Source organism: Tachypleus tridentatus, chromosome 10, assembly GCF_004210375.1.
Source record: "Tachypleus tridentatus isolate NWPU-2018 chromosome 10, ASM421037v1, whole genome shotgun sequence".
Lineage (NCBI taxonomy): Eukaryota > Metazoa > Arthropoda > Merostomata > Xiphosura > Limulidae > Tachypleus > Tachypleus tridentatus.
In genome coordinates, this window is record NC_134834.1 from 72,550,058 (window position 1) to 72,574,261 (window position 24,204).

Sequence of the window (24,204 nt, forward strand, 5' to 3'; positions counted from 1 at the left end):
AAGATTACCCACCGCTAACTCTTGAGCTACTCTTTTACCAACGAATAGTGGGATTTCCGACACATTGTAGAGCTCCCACGGCTGAAAGGGCGAGCATATTTGTTGGGACTGGGATTCGAATCCACGACCCTCAGATTACGAGTCGAGCGCCTTAACCACCTCGTCATGCCGGGCCAGAACGTGAGCTATGTTAGGGTGTAGGTGTTTTTGGTTTTTTTTTATAGACAAAATCGCAGGTGTTAACAACGGGGAGTAAAGTGATCTTCTGTAACAATTCCTAAACCTATCATCAACTATGTTTTCAATGTATGTGAGATGGATTACGATTTCTTATTAGCCGTCGAAAAATGTGACTAAGAAAAACACTAAACTCAAGCTTCTATTATCCACCAATTTAAACTGATTATACATTTAAATTTTCTGACGGTCTTTTTACAGAGTCAGTTCACACTATATATAAAAATTAGTTCTTAGCGTTTCCCCACAAATGTAAACAAAACGTTAGAATATTTTTAAACTATTGTTATAAATATAGCAGTTCTAAAATATAATAAACTATTTTTATAAAGGTAAATGATTTCCGATGTACGTGTGCAGTACATGTAAAAAGGCGCCCGTTTTAAAGCACTGGAAACAGATTTTTCTATCGTACCAATCGTAATATCTTTCAGGGTTATACAATAAAAACAAAAACGGGCGGTGTTGATCTAATTATGAATATTCTCGAGCAATTAAGAAATTAGTTTACTGTCGTTTGGTTTAGTTTTCTGTCTCCTCCTGAGGCATGGATTGTGTTATAAACAAGACGGAATTACACAATATCTACAACAACGGAAACCTGACTAAAGAGTAGACGGTAAAGAAAAGTCCGGCGGAACCGGCGCCACTGACTTGCTGTTTAATAGCTTGACGACGTGTAATAACTCACAATCCATGCTATTTAGCGAACATTTTCGGTTACAGAAGATTGGAACACAAAGAAAGTGGCTTGTTTCACGTTTGTTACTCCAAGTATCTGATCATTTAATACAGTATTTGAATTATTCTAATACCCTCTGGTGTCAATAGGTGGTAGATTTAATTGCTTACTTAAATATGGCTCTTAATAAGACACTAAAAACGGTATAACGTCACTTAGGTTTAATATTCTTGTAAGAATTACGATTGGATAACATATGTGTAACTTAGCCAGTAAATTTCCACTTATAATTGGACAGCATATGTGTAACCTAGCCAATACATTTCCACCTGCTATTTTAAATTTAGGGTACCTTTAGTTTTCTAACATCCATGCTTAACCTTGTATGATGTTGTGTTTAAAGCTACGATGTATGTTGGACAACATTAGCAAAATAAGATGGCGAGAAATTTATACCCATGAAACACTTCTTGCTTATAACATTGTATTTGAAACGAACGACGTTTCGAACACAAAAAAGCGTACGATAAACTTGCAAATAAGTACACTGTTCTTCAATTTATATCATTTGTATTTTCCAAAAGTGGAAAACTTGGATGTTTTGGGGATTGGCGGCGATGTGTGCATTCATTTTAGACTTTACGTTTCAAATATTTAGTCTATATAATTATTAACGGAATTAGAGTATGTATGTGGTGTAAAACTATATGTTTAACGAGAATCAAATTCAATATTTGATATTATTAACTAGAGTCAAGTTAAATTTTTGTAGTTACGGTTATCACTGGTTTCGAAACTTAACAGGAAGCGAGAAAGAGTTAAGTGTGTGTTCTGTAGATGTGAATCCGACAGTTGTATCCCCACTATATTGTTGTGGTTATATATACTGTTGTGGTTATCTATATTGTTGTGGTTATGTATATAGTCGTGGTTATCTATATTGTTGTGGTTATATATATTGTTGTGGTTATATATTTGTCGTGGTTATCTATATTGTTGTGGTTATCTATATTTTCGTGGTTATCTATATTGTTGTGGTTATGTATATTGTCGTGGTTATCTATATTGTTGTGGTTATCTAATATATTGTTGTGGTTATCTATATTGTTGTGGTTATCTAATATATTGTTGTGATTATGTATATTGTCGTGGTTATCTGTATTGTTGTGGTTATCCCTAATTTTGAAAGTTTAATGATATTCAAGCTAAACTGTTATTGTTATTTACTAGTTTCAAAAGTTTAACGAGAGTTGAAAAAATTTATCACATTATCACAGATTATCGTGGTTGTCTCTAGTTTTGAAAGGTACATAATGATCAAACTAACTTACTAAAATTATCACTAATACAGTGAATAACAGTTGCAGCTTGTGGAGGTTACTGGATCACAAAGTACAAAGAAAGACAAGCTCATGATAGTTTTTATAAGTTGAACGAGAGAGAAGCAAAACGTTTTAAAATTTAAAGAAGTTGAAACTAAACTGATAAGGTTATCAACTGTTTGAAAATGAAAAGAGAGATTCAAAACTAAGGAGTTTCGATAGTTTAACGAGAATCAAGCTAAGTTGTAGATGTTATTAGTGGTTTCGGAAGTGTAAAAAGTTGAAATAAATTTTTGAAATTGTTACTGTTTTCAAATGTTTAAAAAAATTCGAGCTAGACTGCAAAGTTTATCAATAGTTTCGAATTTTTTAAGATAGTCCAGTTAAACAGAGATTACCGATAGTTTCGAATGTTTAAAAATAGTCCAGTTAAACTGCAGAGTTTACCAGTAGTTTCGATTGTTAAAAGATAGTCTATCTAAACAGAGTTTACTAACAGTTTCGAATTTTCAAAGATAATTTAGCTAAACTGCAGGGTTTGTCAACAGTTTCGAATGTTTAAAGATAATCTAGCTAAACTGCAGAGTTTACCATTAGTTTGAAATATTTGAAGAGTCAAACTAAGCAAAATGAGCTTTCTAATTAACTTCACAATGTTTTTAGTGACACACGCACTTTCAAGTTCATTCGTGAGCTCTTTGTTATACGAGAAACTATTTGCTTTGGAACTGTGCGTTTAACACAACAGTGTGTAATATTACGTAACATCCAACAATTAACGTGTCATAAACAGATGGCGCATTATGTCAATTAAATAATTATATATGTACATATGTTCCATTATAGCGTAATCTATACATGTACGTACAATTAAACCGAATATTTAAAAGAAAGGACTTTAAACCGAAATCTAACACTGTCAAATAAACAAATCACTACAGTAGGTAAATATACAGTTACTATTGTTAATTAAGAAACAATACCAAGAACACTGTTAAATAAACAAATCACTACGGCAGGTAAATATACAGTTATTATTGTTAACCAAGAAACAATACCAAGAACACTGTTAAATAAACAAATCACTACGGTAGGTAAATATACAGTTATTATTGTTAATTAAGAAACAGTACCAAGAACACTGTTAAATAAACAAATCATTACGGTAGATAAATATACAGTTATTATTGTTAATTAAGAAACAGTACCAAGACATAATAAGTTTATTCCACCAGCTACTGATATGTAGTCTTCAATAGTCGCGATATAAGAAGTGTTTTGATTCGAATTTTCTTGTTTTAATATATATGGCTTCCTTTATTTCCCTTATTAGTTTATTATTAAAAAAAAATTTAACAATTTTATCCTATTGGATGTCTTCCTTGCAGCTAGAATAATGTTCAGCGACAGCTGATTTTGTCATAAAAGGTAGTAACTGTTCCTCTGTGTTTTTAATGAAAATCCAGGAGACAAGCTGATTCACCCAGTGCACTGCCTTCCATTAAAGGTTTGTTTTAAAGAGGATACGAATACCGTATTTTCTATAAACACTTTGAAGTTTAAATCAAGCGTCCGAAACCTCGGGTAGTATGTTAGTTGGTGGTCCATTTTTTCTTTATTGCTTTCCAATCTGTCTTTCTTGAAGTTCCTTAGTTGCTTAACGTACAAAGTGGTTTAACTATTTTGAAGAAAACAGTGTGAAAAATAACGTAGTTCTAAACATTTACGAGAAGCCAAGAGCTCGTGAGAAAAGAAAGATTATGACACTTGCTTTAACCTAGGAAATGTGAGAACTGAACTTGAAAGCTATCTATGTTTTTATATATTTTTGCTAAAGTGTACAGATATAAGTGATTTTTAAAGCTCATCGATAGTTCAGCTAAGCTGTTTCATGAAAATCAAGTTTAATTGTGGTTAGTAATAGTTTCAAAGTATATACATAATCAAGTTAATTTATTAATTATGGCACTGGATTGGTGAAAGATAATTTTTAACCTATAACTTATTAATTATGGCACTGGATTGGTGAAAGACAATTTTAACCTATAGGCAACGAATTTAATTATGTTGAAAACTGAAACTTAGTTGACTCACCAATGGTAAGAACAACATGAAACATCTATAAAGCACCATGAAATCACAAAAATATATAATAACAAAATACTTCTCACAAAAAATAATCTATGTAAGTAATAACTTTGTGAAACACTTCTATATTGGTGATTTTATCAGTGTCTTGAAATAGTGTTTTAGTTTTCTTACTAACATCTTCACTTTACTATCGACATTAACTGGTATTATTCACTCCACTGGAAATATCTGAAAAGAAAGACGAAGTTTAGCCATAAACGCAGTAAATAAAAGTAAAATAACACTAATATGATCGATTTTACGTTGTGTTAATTGTTGAAGGAATTCTCTGAATTCGGGATAATAACATTCTTCTCTTTAACTAAATATTTTTCCTCCCGTTCTACACAACTGTTTTCTGTTCCGTGTGATGGAATAGCCGATGATGTTCGTGCAGTGAATCTTAACTCAAAACTAGGTTTGATCGTGTTCGTGAAGAGAACTGTGATTAATGGACGCTTCTCCGCCTTGTAAATGGCAAAGCTACTGGACTAGTTAATTGGATGCATCTCTGGTGGCAATGCAATTTGTTTTTTTAGCTCTAGCACATCTGAAACTACATGCAGTTTCTAATGTGAAGATAATTTTGTATTTAGAGGAACAGGGAGGAGTACTTTACTAAAAGTGATAAAAAATGTTTAAAAAATAACTAGTTTTACCGGTATTTTAGTGATTGCTATCTGCCCAAGTATTGAAAAATAACTAGTTTTACCGGTATTGTAGTGATTGCCATCTGTCCAAGTATTGAAAAGGGCAAGTATTTTTTTTATTCTCATTTATGTTGCCCGTTAATAGAAACTGTGTAAGGAAAAGTATTTGGGTCATTCTAACGGCAAGATTCCACTCTTCAAAAGTGTGGTTTGAAGCAATATCAAAATAGTGCAGAAGAAAGTAATCCAATTTCTTATTATTTTTATGCAAATGAATATTTACTTTAACAAAATATTTTATCAAAAAAAAAAGAAATGAATGGATACTTTAAGTCTGATTATGATTAACATATTTAGTTAATTAAATAAAACTATACGTATGTACACGTAGCGAACACATAAAATATTATATCTTAAAGCTGGATATAGTAATATAAGAGCTTTTCGTAATATGATACATAATTATAGATATATGTACTTCTCATACGCCCTTTTGTGCATTTAATCTAGAATAAGGTCATTTATCCATCAACGCATTGAAATTAATTATTATACTAAATATGGAAGAGGAAAAGATCATAGCGAATGAACATCTATTTAAAGCTAACAATTCACAACTCATGATCAGTAGGTTGAAGTACTCTCAGTATACAAAAACACTAATAGTCATTACAGATTTCTTTTACTGTCGGACTTCGTCTGTAAACCGGATACAAATTTTGCATTTGTTTGAAAGAGCGCCACCACTCTTCAGGAATCGGCACTATCATATATACCTTATCGTGGGTAACCCCAAACTACAGCATAATGTTAGTATACCCCTAGATATCGGTATTAACTATCTGGTAGTCACTGTAGCTATTCTTGTAGCATAGTGTTTTTAGTGACTCGAGATTAAAATATGTAGTTTACTGCAGCTAGCTATGGATGTTAATATACTCACACAACTTTATCGTGAAACTAAAACCTAGCAATTATAGTGGCCAGTCATAATTGGTAACATTGTGTTACCATCATCTCGAAGTTTTGAGAGTGCAACGTTGCATTACTACACTGAAAAAGCTTCGAGGTTAAAATCTTGCGCTTAGTTTGACCAGTTATTCACAAATTACAGTTTTGTGTTACTAATCTTTCTAAGACTCGATTCTTAAACCTGGTTCTTATTGTAACAACAAGTTGTAGCATGGTGTTGCTATGCTCTAAGAACTTTAGGAATAAATCCTGACACTTATAACAGCCAGGTACAACGTTTTAATTACATTATCAAGGCAACAAGGATAAAAACATGCAACACAGTGTTTGTTTTGTATCTGATGGCAGATTACTGGAAGAAATGGAAGGCCAAAAGTGTCGTAGAAAAGCAACTGAGTGTTTAACTTTAATTACCTGTATGAGTCATTCATAGCAATTCGGGCCAGAAGCGTCCACCGTTACGATTGGGTATTACAAAGAAAAGTTTCAGGCAGATTCGTGGAATACTTGAAAGGTGAAAGCACGACCAAGCTGCTAAGCCTAGATGAATCAATCTAGGGCACTGATTAATGTGTAAGTTACGTTGCTGTGATTAATACAAATTCTTAAGATAGGATTGTCTTAATGAAGTGCGAGTACAGAACAGGATGTGACGTTCTGTACCTTGCTGAACCAAACAACAACTTAATGCTATTAATGAAAGTTAAGTACAAGTGAGAATTTCTGCCTTGACTTACTACCAATGCTACTTCTTGCAGAACGAATTTAGTAGCATCTGATCTTGATTCAAATATAGTCATAATGTGGATGATCTTTCCGAATGAGCTGTCTGGAAACTTGTCTGTCAGCAGTCCTGGTTGTTTGTTAGATATTGAGCAAAGCTACTCAAAGTCTCTCTGAACTAACTCTCTATAATTAAGAAGTGATACACTGAAAGGAAGGAATATATTGAAAATCGCCCATCATCAACTATTGGGCAACGTGTTATCAACATTAAATAACAGGTTGAACAATCGCCAAGCTTGTGTATATATATATAAATTAAAAGGATGACGTTTCGAGCTAGCACTTTTCTTCAGGTCGTACACATTACAACAAAGGTGCATGCGCAGAATTCAAATAACTTACACGGTAGTATATGGAATGTTTAGCGTGAAAGCTCTAGCTAAAATGACATATATTACAAAAACATTACAAATCATTAAAATATAAACAAAAAATGGAAAAGCAGAAATCCACAAGAAAAAACAGCGTTCATGTTTGAAGAGTTCACAGATTGTTGGTTAATTTTGTTTCGAGTCGTTTTCTTTTGTGAATTCTGTTGGACCACTTATAAGCCCAAGAATCTAAAAGTCCTCAACTGTATGATTGTTAAAGAGCAAATGTTTGCCTATAAGTGTGTCTTGATTCCATAGTTTAATGTGGTTTAGATGTTTTCTTGCTCGATAACTGAGTAAATGGCCTGTTTGTTCAATGTATAAACTACTGGATATTTTGCAAATTATACAGTAAATGATACATTCTTATGTCTGTATTCTTTCCTCGTATCCGTGTAGTATTGTTTATATGTTGGCAGGTGACACACCTGTGAGTGCCTGGATATAATCTTGTTTTTGTTTAAGGTTGCTGCGCACCAGAATTTCTTTCAGGTTTTGACATGTGTATAAGAAGTAATTGGTGGATCCTTGAAGAGATTTAGCGGTAGAGTTTTCAGTAAGTATTACGTAATTGTTAAGTATAGTATCTTTGTTCTTCTTGTTGGTCTGGTTGTCTGTTAGCGCAAAGGGAATATGATCGGTGTGTTTATTCTTGGTAGGGTTGAGTGTTTGTTCCTGGGTATATGAGCTAGCTTTAGTAGCTGTATCATAGATTTAGATTTATAATAGTCATCATTACCACATAGTTTGCGTAATCATAGAAACTGTTAGCAAGTTATTGACTTTTTGTTACTATGCGAGTGGGAAGAATCGAAATGTAAGTCCGTGTGCGAAGGTGTTTCTTTGTAATGTATACAAGTGGTCAAATGGTCGTCTTGTATGTATATGTTAAAGTTGAGAAAGGGGAGTGTTGGGTCCAGTATTTCTCTAATAAAAAAGAAACAAATTTCTAAATCAGACTTAGTCATGGATGTAATCTACAGTATGTCGTCAGTTTAGCGACGATATATCATGGGTACTGATCCATTTTACTAATTGCATTCAAGATTTTCAGTGTATCTAACAAAAAGGTTGACAACGGTGGGTTTAACTCCGCAGATCTATTTGTAATAGAAAAGTGTAAGTACAAGTTCTGCTAGATTTAAATCTGAAGACTAAACCAAAAAATATCTCTCACGATGAACACTTAACTTTAAATAGTCTGCAACAAATATACTACATTGTTATAAAACTAGCAGACAAAGGTGAAACCATAGCAGTTTGACGCAAGGATTTATGTATAAGTGATGCGTTAACTCAACACAGCAACAGTACGTTGTACAACCCTCTTTAAGACAATCAAATTTCTGACTTCGATAGTATAGTAACATCTACGATTGGCGATATGGTCGATACTGGCGAATTACCCATTACAGCCAATAATTTCTTTGTAAGGGAACCTAGAGCCCTTACATGCTATCTTTTCCCTAAAATCCACAATGATGGACATATGGGCGACCCATTGTATCTGTATGCATTTGCCTTACAGAGAAAAGTTCCAGTTATCTTGATGAAGTTTTATCACCATTTGTCATGAACTTACAGACAACAAGCAAACGCTATAGAGACTTTTTAGCACATACTGAGTGGACTTAAGATATAAGGGATTATAATACAAAGTGGGTGTTGTGTAAGAACTGTAACATAGAGTGAGAATTGTGGTGACGGATTAAGAGAGCTATACGGCACGTTTTATTATAAAGGTAGACTAAATTAATCATATCATAGGTTACAAAGAACTTTGAGACATGGGTAAATAGCAAAAAACTAAACAGGACCACGAAGTTGTCATTGTGTCAAAGGACTAAAAAGGACAATAACGTAGAGTAAAAATTTTTATAATCAGTTACAACGGGCAGTAAAAATGTTCGTAATGCCTGTGAGTTGCAAAGGTCAGAGAGACAAAGAATACATTTTTGATGGATTTCAAGAAACAAAAAGAAAATATAGCTGTAAAGGACAGTGAGACAAATGGATGTTGTGTTGATAAACTGAAAAGGGACATAAAATAGTGAGAATGTTGTGTTGTTGGATTACAAAGGATTGTGAAAGAAAGTGTGTTTTGAGGGATTGAAAGAACTACAACTTATAAATAGTGTTTTGTTTATAAGTTCCAAAGGACTGTGAGGCAAAGCGTTTATCTTTTTGATGAACAAAAAGATTTCATAGCAAACAATGGGTATTGTGCTAATAGGTTACAAAGGATTATAACATAGATTGGATGTTGTGCTTATTGTGTTAACTGAATGATGTACCATAATAAAGAGTCAACGTTTTGCTGATGAGTTACAAGTGAGTGTGAGACAAAGTGGATGTTGTGCTGCTGGCTTAACAGATGACTGTATCATAAAGTGGGTGTTGGGATAATGGGTTAAAAAGAAATACTTTTTATTGTGTAAAACATATTAAAAAGAACCATATCATAGGTGACAAGGATCGTAAGATAGCGTGAGCATTTTGCTAATGAGTTATGAAAGACTGAGACTAATTGCACGCTGTATTTATGAACTTAAATGGGCCTGATTCAGGTTTGTCATTTCGCTAACTGGTTACAAAAATCAGGGTAGAAAAGTAATTATTCTACTAATAGAATAAACAGGGCAGTAATAATTAGGGGGCATTGAGATAGTAGATTGTAAAGAATTACTAGAAAAGGTAGTTGTTGTGATTATTGATTCGAAATTATTATATTATAATGGACTTTATTATGATGGGTTACAACGAACCTTAAAACAAAGTAATTGTTGTATTGGTGGAATAAAAGAACTGTAACCTAATGTGTGTTGTGCTAATGTCTTACAAGGGATTCTGAGAAATTACAAGGGAATATAAGACATAGTGGACGTTGTAGCGATTGAGTAGAAAAGATTGTAACATAGTTTGGATAATGGATTGATACGTTACAAAATAATGAGAGTCAAAGTGGATTTTATGGAAGTTAGTTGTAGTTACAATGGACTGGGACTGTGAGACAAAATATTCATTGTGCTATTGGTTCAGAAAGAACTGCCTGACAAAATGGTGTTTAGGCTATTGAGTTGCAAAGGATTTTCAGACAAAGTGATCATTATTTGGTGGATTTCAAAAGACTGAGAGATGAAGTGGGCGTTGTGTTTGTGTGTTATAAAAAAAAAACAGTAATAGAAAGTGGTTTAATGTCATTGCAGTAAAAGAACTGTAAGACAGAACAGATATTGGTCTGACAAGATTAAAAAGAGCGTGAGACAAGGTGGTTGTTTGGTTGGTTTACCAAAAACATGATCATAATAGAAAGTGAGCGTTGTGATGAGGTGTTACAAAGGTCGGTGAGAAATTGTTGATGTGTTGATGGTTAAAAAGTATCTTAATAGAGTGGGAGTTATACTGATGTGTTACAAATAACTCTAACAAATTGTGGTCATTGCAAGTTAAATTTTGACATTTGTTTTTCTCGATCTTTGAAGGAGGTGTTTCTATTAAATTCATAAACACATACTTGTTTCCTTAATCAAATTCTGTTAAAAAGTCACAATAAACTCTCAGTAATTTAGCGTAAAATTGAACATGACATTTTTTTCTAGAGCTTGTTGCAAGCAATGGGATGCAAAAACTATTTTACTCAGAATTGAATTAGTAAGTTTAAAAGTATATATGTATAATTCGTGCACTCTGTATTTTATGTAAGTTTTGTTTCTGCTTCCCATAGTTCCTCCTGAACGATGTTTGTAAACTGACGATGTGGTCCGCAATTCAGACTTTAAAAATATTCAATTTCTGCTTCATGTTGATCTTTTATGAAGGAGATTTGATGTTGTTTTGAATTAAACACAAAGCTACACAATGGACTATCGGTGCTCTGTCCACCACGGGTATCGAAAGCCGGTTTTTAGCGTTGGAAGTCCGCAGACATGCCGCTGAGCCACTGGGGGTCAAATGAGATTTGAATCCTACTAATATAAGTTGTTACCCCTGATTAGGAAATCAAAATTTAGTGTGAAATAACAATTGAATGGTTAAACTAAGTATGGGCCTCCAATAAGATCAGATTTTAAATTATAACTTCTTAGGATTAATAGTGAGTTTGTCACTTAATCTAAACTAACAGGGGAGTGGTGACATTTATGAGAAGAGCTCAGTTATTGCATCCTATTTGGAACCAGGGAAACAGAATAGCCGAAAGGGATGAGTCTCGTAGAGCTAACGTTCATTCACAACAGCTAGTTGTCGTTGGTTCTCGTGCAGTGCGTGGTCTTATATTGTCTGTGTACTAACTACTAGTAGCTGCCCCTCAATTTTGCTCGGAAACAACTTCTATACATCAAAGGTGGTGGTTGCTTAGTTACATAGATATTTGTTTTTTAAACTTTTGCTGCCTACTTCAATAACGTTGGTATCAGGCTTAACTATACAGTAATATTCATCCTGTCTGTTTGTAGCGAATTTTGCCGTGTATTTAAAAGCTTTATAATTTCAAAATATTAAAAATACTTTTGAAAACCAACCGTAGTGAAAAGCAGTTCAGAAAAATTTATCCCATATAGCGTAAAAACACCATGTTGGCTTTACGATTACGTAGAAAGGAGCAGGGTGTTATGATTTGTATGGTGTTAATCTTGAAGTTGCTGGCTATTCCAATCAGCAGCGTGACATCCGGAAGTGAGGATAAAACGGAAATTATTAGCAGGAATACGATGCACTCTCAGCGAGGTGTAAAAATCCGTGCTTTGGAACACGAGCGGACTGAAGCTCAGCCTCCCCTACCTCCTCGGTACATGTTGGATCTGTACGCCCGCTATCGGTCTGGCCAGTACCTTAACACCGAGAATCGTGGAGACACCGTTCGTAGCATTCTGCCAAAAAAGGGTAAAGTATCAACATTAATCACGTTAGCATAAATAACTCTTTCTCCTAGTATCATTCTCACGGAACTTAGAGTAACAAAAATATAAAAAAGCTTTTCCTTAAAGAAAACTGAAAATCCATTTAAGACAATATGTCCAACTATGTCCAAGATCCTTCGATAATCTGTTGCTAGGAGATTGAATAACTTTGAATTTTTCCTAGTTGATTGTAAGCTCTTAAACCTTACGATAAACTGAAAGGTAATATTTTGGTATAGTTGAATTTCCGATGAGACTTTTCAGCATTTTATTGAGCAAACTGAAAATTGAGTAATTTTGTTTTTACTGCAAAATGATATGAAATTGGTAAAAATCCTCTTGAATTGGTTAATGAAAAGAAGTCAAACTAATGTGACAAAATTCAATGTAATATTTAACACACAAACGTAAAAACGAAAATTCTTAAGAAAGCTGTGAAAGGCTGTTATTGAAGGTTAGTTGTAACTAATACGTGATATTACGTATAATTATGGAGCTCAAAGACAAATAATTTTTTCCTTTGCAACCTAATTTAATATTTATCATCTTTCCTTTTAAGAAAATAAAAAAAAAATTACAAAGTCCTGAGACGGACTTTTTACGAGTGAATGGTTTCTCTCGAGAGATGTTTGCGATAGCGTACACTAATTTGGAATTGGTAGACTAGAGGAATGACAGTTAGTGACCAACTAGTGGGTTACTTTAATCAAATAATGGGATTTGACCATTACTACTTTTATCATGCATCTACAGCCTTAAAATACTGAGCGCAATCTTTATTTTAGGGGGATAGTGAGATATAACCATGAACACTCGAATAATACACCAAAGTTTAGTCGAGTACATCGAAGTTCTGCCTTACTAAGTAGTTCACTTCAGAGACAACAAAACTATATCTTGCTGTACTATTTCCCTTCATGAGAAGTTAGTTTTCAATACAACGAACCTGTATCTTGTATGAAAGGATCACTTTCTAGGAAACAAACTCAACGTATAAAAAATCCACTTTGAATAAAACTTTCTGCAGGATACGTTCTCTATCAAGACAACGAAGCTGCATCTTAGTGTATGGAAAGACATGCAAAGTATGTCAAACGGTAGTCAGTTAAAGTTCACGAGATAAATGTAGTTCATTGGTGGAAACTGGGCATTAAAAACCAATAATTTAAGAAACATTTATAATCCAAATTTTTCATGAATTTTTTTTGGTACAATGAAAAATATGCTTTGGACACAAAATCTTGCAATTTGGTTGCTATGAGAGCTATAAACTTAAATATCTTCAGGATATCGCTTGTCAACAATTGAAATGTTCTTGTGATTTTTCTTGAAACAGCAAACGTAGAACTTGTATTTTAACATCCTCGTGAGATCTAGACTCTTTCATCAATTAAACTTCAACCTTTGATATATTTTCGTAAACATTTTGTACTATACTAGAACTCATAGCAGATATGGGTTTTGCTTTTTAACATTTACGAGCATGCAATCATTTCATAACAATAAATAAAAGTCATTAACGTTGTACGTTTATTACTATTTTCTATTCATGTGTAAAAGTCACTAACAATTCATTTTTATTGCTAGTTTTTATTTACACATAAGTCTTTATTACGATCTTCTATTCAAGTGTAAAACTCATCAAAATTTTACGTTTATAACTATTTTTTACACATACGTAGAAGACACTAACGTTGTACGTTAATTACTATTTATTAATCACAAGTAAAAGTCATTAATGTTGTATTTTTATTATAATTTTCTATTCACATATAAAGCTCATTAACTTTATACGTTTATTTCTACTTTGTATTTACGTGTAAAATTATTAACATTGTACGTTTATTACTGTTTTCTATATATGTGTAAAAGCCATTAACTTTGTACATTCTAACTGCTCGACTTTGCGTTTCTTTCTCAGGCTTTTACCTTCTAATATTTCAGTAATGAGTTCTTGTTTGTATTTGCTTTTAGGTATACAACGCTTTTTTTTTCCAAACGTTTCGATTAGCAGCTTTTACCCAGTTCTCTTATAAATTATACGTGAATAATACTCGTATTCTACACCTCAGAAAAAAAATAAAGTTTTTAGAAAAAAGACATCAAATAAGTGTATAATTTTCCAACAGCCTCTTAAAGATCAAATCTTTATATTTGTTTTCCTAACACTTGACTAGTTTTAGTTTACCTTTCTGTACAGACAAAACATTCTTGCATTTAATTAGCCGCACCACTTAGTGCCAGGAACATGACAAAAGTGGAATGTATGGCATTCTGTTTCCGCTCTAAATCTAAGGTACTGAAAACAAGACACGTACTGAAATAGGACGCTGAAATTTCCCGTTTGTTAACAAGTATCTTTTAATTATAAAATATGCAAAGCATACTTTACTAATTTTTTTTATGTGCGTCGGTAAACCATAACGCACGTGCATGTAAACACCTGAATATATAAAGGTTCCGAAACGACGTGATGCGAGCTCTCTTCTTCCATTCATTTGTAATCACGATCTTATAAAAAAACACACATGTAGCTGAGATACGTACGTGACTGTGTAAACTACGACTGTTCTTGAAGTCATCTCAACTCATTTCATCATTTACTATCGTATGTATGTGGGATTTGAAGAAGGACATTATGCAGTATGAACGTAACTTTGGATTGAAATCTCGAAAAGAAGAAGACACTCTGACCAATAGAAACACCATATAGATTTTTTTAAGTGTCTTTTTTCTCGACACTAATGATAAATGTGTTCCCAGAAGTGGGAATACCGAATACTGGTTATGTGTATATAATTCGCGCCCTCAAAGAAGTAACTTCAAATATTAAACAGACGCATATGTTTATGGCTTTTCTTTCTATGTGTAGGGATATAGTATCTTTCTTTTGTATCTATGTATGTGACTTGTGTCACTCGCAGTGTTAACATCACTTTTTAGTCTTAGCATTATCACAACTGTCATATAGTATTTAGCACCAGTAGTAGTAACATAGTATACTAGCTAGGTGTATGTGTGATTCGTGTTTCATATATATGACACCGTGTATTATCTGCACATACATGTTTATCTTTTCCACGTAGCCTGATAAGTCGTAGTATTAGGCAAAAGGCCTCGTCGGAACTGAATACAGTAGCTGTAGGGAGGATGGTATACTATAACATATAACTCTTCTTTGCTTTCACGCATGGATCACTCATTTTTTAATGTGTGTGATCTGTGTTCCCTACTAATAGAACATATATTCATTCACGACTAAAAAGCCTATATTTCTGTAATCAGTAGAACAGTGACTCAAAGCAAGTTGTTTGATCATCAGAAACACTGAATAAATCACGTAAGGAATTTACATCTCAATAACACATGATGTATTTTTGCACGGACTTTATTTAAAATATAATAACTTGTCATAATGAGATTTCGCATAATTCGACATCCCATTTTACCACGGAAATTAAAAGACCACCTATCAAAATTATTTCCTTTAGAAGAAAAGCTACAAATAAGGGTTATCCGTGTACTGACCACCGCAGGTATCGTATTCAAATTTTTAGCGTTATAAACCCACAAGCTCACCGATAAGTCACTTTCAGTCTCCTTAAAAAACTTCACTTTTAACACATACATTTGAAACAACTGCATTTTGAAATTTCAAGGATAGTAACTTCTGTGGAACAGAAATCGCAAATTATATAAACTTGTTGATTAATCTTCGAATTTCCTCATACATGTTTGTTTGTTTTGTTTTTGGAATTTCGCACAAATCTACACGAGAACTATCTGCGCTAGCCGTCCCTAATTTTGCAGTGTAAGACTAGATGAAAGGCAGCTAGTCATCACCACCCACCACCAACTCTTAGGCTACTCTTTTACCAACGAATAGTGGGATTAACCGTCACTTATAACGCCCCCACGGCTGAAAGGGAGAGCATGTTTGGTGCTACCGGGGTTCGAACCCGCGGCCCTCAGATTACGAGTCGAACCCTTTAACCCACCATACATACACGAACGAACTAAACATGTCTACTGGTGATAAAACAATAGTTTGTCTGTTTGTTTTATAAATCACAAAGTTACACACTGAGCTGTCTTTGCTGTGGTCACACAAGTAACAAAATAAGGTTAGTAGAGATATAAAATCATATCTGTCTTTTTAGCCGCGGCATAACGACTCGTAAAACGGCTCTGAGTTGTTGTTGTTGTTATTTTTGAGTATAAACTTTTAGGTAATAGCTCCGTCATCTCTTGACCAATAGCAGATCTGATTACAGTTTTGGATTCAGGAGGTCTAACCCTTTTGCCCAAGATCTCATAGCTCATTTGACTCTAATCTTGCCTAAAATAATTTCAATGTCAGGGTAAGATTGCTTGTTTGTTATTAATGTTGCGCAACATTATACGCGCACTATCTGCGGTAGCCGTCTCTTATTTAGCAGTGTAGGACTAGAGCGAAGGCAGCTTGTCATCACCATCCACTACCAGCTCTTGGGCTACTGTTTCACCAACAAATACTGAGAATAACCGCAACATTATAACGCCCTTGTAGCTAAAAGAGTGATCATGTTTGGTATCACGGGGATTCGAACCCGCAAACCACACATAGAGGGTCGAGCGCCCTAACCACCTGGCCATGTCGGGCGGATAAATTGGTAGAGATCCTGATGAGCAGTAAACCTGGTATTGCTGACGCGTAAAAAATATAGGTAATATAAAGAAAAACTGAGATCTTCATTTTCCTCTAATCTTGCCTAAAATAATTTTAAGTGCCACGGCTATTGAGGATTTCTTTCTGCTTTTTTTTGTTGTTGTTGAGACCTCATTTAAATGAAATTAAAGATAATACTAAATACATAAAGAAGAAGAATATTGCTTTAAAACGACTACTAATATAGTGGCATATCACTGAAGGTGCGAGTCGTGGCGCCACGGTCAACACGCTTAATACCCACAATCTTGGATCACGGCAAATTTCCCACCATTTGACACAGGAATGTCATCACACTTAGTTTTATACGTAAATGAATATGTCACAGTTCTTCCGAGTAAGTATCCTGTTCTACTGAGATTATTAAACGATTTACAGCCAACAGTTACATACATTTTAAAGATGTTTTCCATAGAAGTGGACAATCTTGGGTAAGAGAAATTTATAATAGGAGCAGCTCTCAACCGAATAGAGAGAAACGCTTTCACTAGCAAAATAAAAGTTACAAAAGAAAATCATCTATACTAAAACACCAATGCTATAACAATTTTATATCTCCTGGTTCCGTTAATATCGAAAGATCTGGAAATAACGAAAGCTTCAAAAACAAAATTTCATAAAAATCCAACCTCACCTCGAAATCAACAGCCGTTTTCGTTTTTAAAAAATGACGGAAGAACATAATTAACAATAGTCGCGTGAGATGACATACTAGTTAAGCTTTCCACCGCAGGCCTAATGGACTTTGTGTCTTTGGTCTGCTTGAACATGGTCTTGAAATCCGCTGCCTACTTGCAATAAGTGAATAGTTTATGGAAAGTTTCTAAAGATGTGTAGTCTAACATAGACCACACGGTACTGCGCAGTGGATTGTGACAATATAAACTGTCGTAATCAAAATTCGCATAATCCACGATGGAGAAAGTAATTCCAAGGGCAACACAGAACCTAGATCATCAGAGCTTCAATACTTGTTAAACAAAGCTGGGTACATTATGTTTATTCAGTTCATGTATACGTGTATACAGATCTTCCTACGTGGCTTATTGAAGCAGTGTATATGAACTACTTTTTTGGCATACGAAAATGAAACGTAATTTGATAAACATCAAGTTTAAACAAATGTCGCAAAAAGAGATATGAATATCTTTATGGATACTGGTGGGAGCGAAGCATATACACTAGAGGTTACTTTGGTGAAACAGTATTTTGCACAGTTGGTTATCACAGTAACAAAAGTATACTGTTACAACTTACAGTTGTGGGCAATAAAAAAGCTAAACCATATAACTCATTCAGATCATTGTGTTTATTAACTGTGTAACATTATAACTGAAAACTCGTCACGATAAAATTTCAGTAGATGATTGTTAATGTTATGATTAGTGTTTGGATAAGTGATAAGTTTGGAGTTGGTGTGTAATGTAAGAAATATGATAGATTTGGAGTTCGTGAGTAATGTAAGAAATGTGATACATTTGTAAAACTTTATTTTTCATGTCATAGAACATATTCTATTTCAATCGTGTATTAAACCTTGGTGGTTGGAAATTAGTTTGCCAGGATTTAATTAGGGTTAGCATCTGTTTCATAAAAGAAGTCTCCATGATAACATACTTTAAGTTAATCTGTCATTTAACTGGTAACTTGCCGTCAGACCTGCTTGTTAATACGTGTGTGACAATACCTCACAATAAGCCTTTCTATAATTCACAGGACATTATTCGTTATTGATTATTAGTAAAAACTGTATATAACAGCATTTCAGCTATTCCTCATTTGGTACAAGTGATTACAACGAGGCCTTGAGCTCAACGTTAGTCTCTTATGAGACAACGTATGTTTCATAAATAACGTTTCAGCCAAAAAGCCTGTACAAGTCAATCATTCTGATAAATTTTGGCAATGCAACAAATAATATTAGAGTAACGGTGTTCTTAACAGAAACTGGCACAGGGATTGTGGTTTAAATTATTATCAGTCTTAATATGATACAACATGACATTCTTGGTACTAGACAAAACTTAATAGCAAGGTCATAAGAAAGGAGGGGCTTGTGGCTTCTACCAAAGAATTAGCCTTGTAGAATCACTTAGTTTCCTTTACTAAAACCTGCCGGAGATAAGTTGGCTTTAGGCTAGTGATTTTCTGTTTTTAACAGCCACTTTCTGGAAACTGGGCTGCCACTGGTATAGGTTAAGAGTAAACTAATGTCTTGAGTAACCACTGTTAGTTCTACAAAATCTAACGAGGGAGAAGTCACGTGGCTACGTGATCTTCCCCTGTAATTAACTTTCGTTTTGATTTCATGAACAATTCACTGTTTTCCTTATGTTAAAGGTCACACTCTTAGATCACGAAATTGCTGGTATGATCGCCAGATAACTTCGTCAAAAACAAATGTGAAACCATATATGACATGTAGAGTATAAGATATGTAAACAGAAGAAAGCTTGCTATTAGTAGCAAAGTCATTTTCACTTTTCCGGTTTTCGTTCGTCAATATTTTTGAGATGTTTTCACAAGTTTAAATAACAGTTTAACAGAAAGACTACTAGACAGCTATATTTATCAATTCCGGTAGTTGAGGAAAAAACTACCACACGTTTTCCACTAATTTTTTATCTCTTTCTGTGAATGAGAAAAGAAATTGGGTGCATTTCACGTATACGAAAACTTTTGGTTGTTTTTTTTTTTGTTGTTGCTGCTAGAGGAAGTTTTAGGTTATCTCATTGCAATTATTTTTAACAATCCGATTTTGTTCTTTATGCGAAGTTGTAATTCAACATTCGAAACGTATTTGCTCATATTAGATAACAAAGCGTATTTCCTGGAATATCCTTTTCCATACCTAAAGACAATGATAACATTCTTCTATCATTAATCTAACTGAGCTGGTGAGAACAAACAGCTCGGAGTTTCAGTACTCAGCTGTATCTATCAAACAATATATCTTATATTAAAGACAAAATAAAAAGATAATACGAACTTTATGGTATAAATCTGTTGAAAGAAAGTGTGAACAACGAAACGCAAAAACTTTGAACATAACAAATATAAGCGACTCTCTCTCTTCTTTTTTCACTCCTCAAAAACAGTTTTTACTTCATATAAAACAAAAATTGTTCACAAAATAAGCCTCAGGAAACGTTTCAGGTTTCTCTGGAATAATTTCCTTAGTGAGTCAGCAGTAAATTTACGAACTGAAAATGCTAACATTCGGGCTCTGGTAACCCGCAAAGAGCAAAATGCTGATAGTTCATTGCGTAGCCTTGCACTAAGATAAAGCAACACTTCACTTTTAAATGGAAATTCTATAATCAAACTATGAAACATATATTTTCAATAACTGTTCCTAGAGACCTGGTCGATTAAAGGTGCTTAAAAAATGAAGTCCTCAAATGATGTGAAACACTTGTCGATATCCTCTCTGTACAAATTATCAATAAATTTCAAAATTTGTGGGAAGTTTTTTTTAATTAGTTACTTGGGAATTTCTAATTAAGACATATACTGTTTATATTAAATAAAGCCATATGTTGCCTAGAAATACTCGTAATGAGAAAGTGTATGTGTGTGTGTGTGAATTTATGTATTCGTTTCGTCATGTCTTCCTGACACTTTAATATATAAATCAGACTGCTGTAATCAAAATGAAGACAAGAAAACGTACTTCTGCATCGACAATAGGAAACAAAAATGATACTGTGAACCAACATCAATGTGAGGACAAAAATTCAGATTATGAGTTTTCAAAGTAAGTCTTAAACTAGGAGTATGGAACGTCAAAGTAAGGAGTAAGATAATGCTATATAACTTCTGAAAATTGTAGGACTGATCTCGCTCTTTCTAATACTTTAAAATTATTTTGTATTTTTATCACTAAACTCTTCTTGTTTTATCACAAAACTGTTTTTGAATTTATGAAAAGATACTCTAGGAATAACTAAATATAACTTGATGTTGATTTTCAGGTTGTCCAAATCTCCACAATACAGTGAATACATCATTAGTGTAAGAAATTCACACTTAAATAACCGACTAACCATTTATTTTTTGTTTGTTTGTTTTGATTTTCGCTCAAAGCCACACGATGGCTACTTGCACTGGCCGTCCCTAATTTAGGAGCTATAAACTAGAGGGAAGGCATCTATTCAACACCACCCACAGCTCTTGAGCTACTATTTTACCAACGAATAGTAGGATTGACCGTTACATTATAACGGCTCCCAGCTGAAAGTGTGAGCATGTTCAGTGATGGGAATTCGAGCCCGCAGGTTGCAAGACAAGCGCTCTAGTCACCAGGTTACGTTTGTCTAAACCTAGTAACGAAACTTCAGGATCCAAATTTCTTAATGAGTTTCAGTTCCGCAGTGTAAACCAACCTATCAGATACTTTGTTGCTAGTATTCAGTTTAACAAGTATATTTGTTTTTATATGATCGAGGAAAACTATGTGAAGTTACGTATTTATTGTTGATATTTGTCTCTAAGCCTAAGTAGAAGGTTAGACTTCAAGAGAATGGTCGATAAGATTTGCCCAGACTTTAAAATGTTCATCATGTATTCTCTATATATTTTACATTTGTATGGTTTACACATTTATATGTGTTTAAATTGCAAGTCATAAGTTTTCCGGAGTTTAAAATGTTTTTTTGTTCACCTTATATATATATAATAGGGGAAATGTTTAGCTGTTTGTGTGGTATGTTTACTGAGTGTTGAAAATTTTATTCTGCACTTCGTATATATCCTTTACATTTATGTAGTCGTTACGTTTCTAGCAGTTTCATCTTTGATATTATTTATTCAAAACTGTCACGTTTTTACTTAAAGAGTTCCTGGTCGTCACAGAGTGCACTGTCTTTTGTTCCTTCAGCTGTGTTACGCCACTCAACCACATGAATTCAAACTAGTCACGACAAAGAAGTGACAGACAGATGAGACAAGTATCTCAGCGTTGACAAAAATATATGCTATTGAAGAAATCCCTACCCTGTATGTCATCAAAGCAAACCTCTATCCCTCGTTTGCTTTTCTTGTTTTTCTCTACAGCAGCCATCTGTTGATGTTGTTCTTCTAAAGGCTCTTTTATTTATTTAAATATGTTTAAAATACAGATAGTTATCAACTCAACAAGCGGTTGAAGTTTACTTTCAATAAATCTTTATTATAAAGCAAATCTTTCCACCAGAGCTATTTTCGGTTATAATTATCATTATCAGCTTGACACAACTAGCTCTGTGAAACCTATCTTCATGTGTTATTTTTCCTCAATTTTCAATGAAACATGAAGATGCGATGTAAACTTCCATAGAGTTTAAAATTGTTCCGTCTTCATTTTCAGTCTTGCAATTCTTAAGCAAATAAATAACTTTGAGGCACTCCCTTCAAGGCCCGGCATGACCAGGTGGTTAAGGTACTCGACTCCTAAACTGAGGGTGGCGGGTTCGAGTTCCCGTCGCACTAAATATGCTCGCCCTTTCAAGCGTGGGGGCGTTATAATGTGACGGTCAATCCCATTATTCGTTGATAAAAGAGTAGCTCAAGAGTTGGCGGTGGGTGGTGATGACTAGCTGTCTTCCCTCTAGTCTTACACTGCCAAATTAGGGTCGGCTAGCGCAGGTAGCCCTCGTGTAGCTTTGCACGAAATTCAAAAGCAAACAAACAGTAAATGTGAAAGTAAGATTGACAATGTAACTTAATTTTTTAACTGTTCTCTTCATGTCTGACTTTGAATTTCTATAATGAAAGACAGTTTTAAACCCTAGTTAAAAATATACAAACTCGAACCACTACCGAAATTAAATAAATTCTACCAAATAAAAGTGTCGCCCTCTCGTACGTCACAAAATATTCAGCCACATTTAGATTTAGCATTAAATATAAAAAAAAGCCAAATTATAAGGCGAAGTGTGATGTGAATAAGTGAGAATTTAAACGACAGTATTGACGTGAAGATTAAACACGTTAATGAATTATTCCATGAAACATTAGGTGCGCTTTGCATTAAAGTAACATTGAGTACTTTTCATGTTATAAAACCTGTAACTTTTGATTTTTTGTATTGCGTGGTTAACTCTGGAATTTAAAATGCGTTAGCCATTTCTTACAGATTAACCAATGTTAACAAAAACTGTTTGTGTTTTATACTAAACACTAATGTTTTATCACGCTGTAGCGCATTATGATTTAAGTCATAGCTCTTTCCAGTAGAAAGCTGGACACAATTTTATTAAATAAACCAAATAACTAGCACCGAAATGCGAAAGTGTGTGTGTGTATTTCTTATAACAAAGCCATATTGGACTATCTGCTGAGTCCATCGAGGGGAATCGAGCCGACAAAGCCATATTGGACTATCTGCTGAGTCCACCGAGGGGAATCTAGCTTTAGATTTACCGCCGCACCAGTGGGGACAAAATACAATAGAAACAACACTGAACTCTGTTTCAACAAAACGAAATACAATAGAAACAACACTGAACTCTGTTTCAACAAAACGAAATACAATAGAAACAACACTGAACTCTGTTTCAACAAAACAAAATATTAAATATCATCTAAATGATTTAAGTTTGACGTTTTAGTCCTTTCGTTTAATAGCTTAAAAATATATGTGCCTTGTAAAAATAAAACATCACTATTGGTTTGGTTGACCACAAACCTTGTGTCATGCTAACAGCTTCCTAACTAGCCCATAATTAACTTCCGAAAGATATAATTTCAAATAACAGCTAGAACGTGAACTCAACGACAGAGATACGAATTAAGATACATAAGTTTGGGTTCCACCTCGTAAATCTACAAGCAATTAATTTAGTCAACCTTTCACGATGGTTTATATATTAGGAATGATTCAAAGCTGTGTAATTTTTAAGATTAAACAAAGTACTTTTAACGTCGAAGAAATTAGAGAGAGAAGGTGTGATTGTGAATACAATTAGATTAACCATTCTCTTAATAACAAAAAAAACTCTTCACAAAATGAAAGAATAATGCAGGGAACTCATGGATATGAATGGATATTTAATAGATCAAAATCATGTGATCGTTATATAAATGGTTATTTATTTAGTGTTGAAGATTTGTTGAAAAAATAAAATTTCCATGTTTTGGAATTGCTATCTCAATCGTGCTTTAAAGCAAGAGCTAAATACGAAAATAGTAAATGAATGATCTTTTCTTCCCTTTCCGACTGCTGGCATAGCCAGGTGGTTAAGACACTCGACTCATAATCCGAAGGTCGCCGGCTCGAATCCCTGTCACACCAAACACGTTCGCCCTTCCATCTGTGGAGACGTTATAATGTGAGACGTTATAACTACTCGTTGGTAAAATAGCAGCCCAAGAGTTGGCGGTGAGTCATGATGACTAGCTGCTTTTCCTCTAGTCTTACACTGCTAAATTAGGGACGGCTAGCTCGGATAGCCCTCGAGTAGTTTTGC

General features: G+C 34.0%; 1 protein-coding gene and 1 long non-coding RNA gene across 2 annotated transcripts in view; one reads left to right on the forward strand and one right to left on the reverse strand.

Moving 5' to 3' along the window:
- Positions 1-4,033: 4,033 nt before the first annotated feature.
- Positions 4,034-24,204, reverse strand: part of LOC143229554 (uncharacterized) — a 41,390-nt gene continuing 21,219 nt past the window's right edge. Inside the window, exons 3-4 of the long non-coding RNA XR_013015939.1 lie at positions 11,671-12,018; positions 4,034-4,560 (exon numbers count right to left, since the gene is read on the reverse strand). This is a non-coding gene — a long non-coding RNA (uncharacterized LOC143229554). The remainder of the gene's footprint in view (positions 4,561-11,670; positions 12,019-24,204) is intronic.
- LOC143229553 (uncharacterized) overlaps positions 11,722-24,204 on the forward strand; it is a 37,731-nt gene continuing 25,248 nt past the window's right edge. Inside the window, exon 1 of the mRNA XM_076462047.1 lies at positions 11,722-12,031. Coding sequence (XP_076318162.1) covers positions 11,722-12,031 — 310 coding nt within the window. The remainder of the gene's footprint in view (positions 12,032-24,204) is intronic.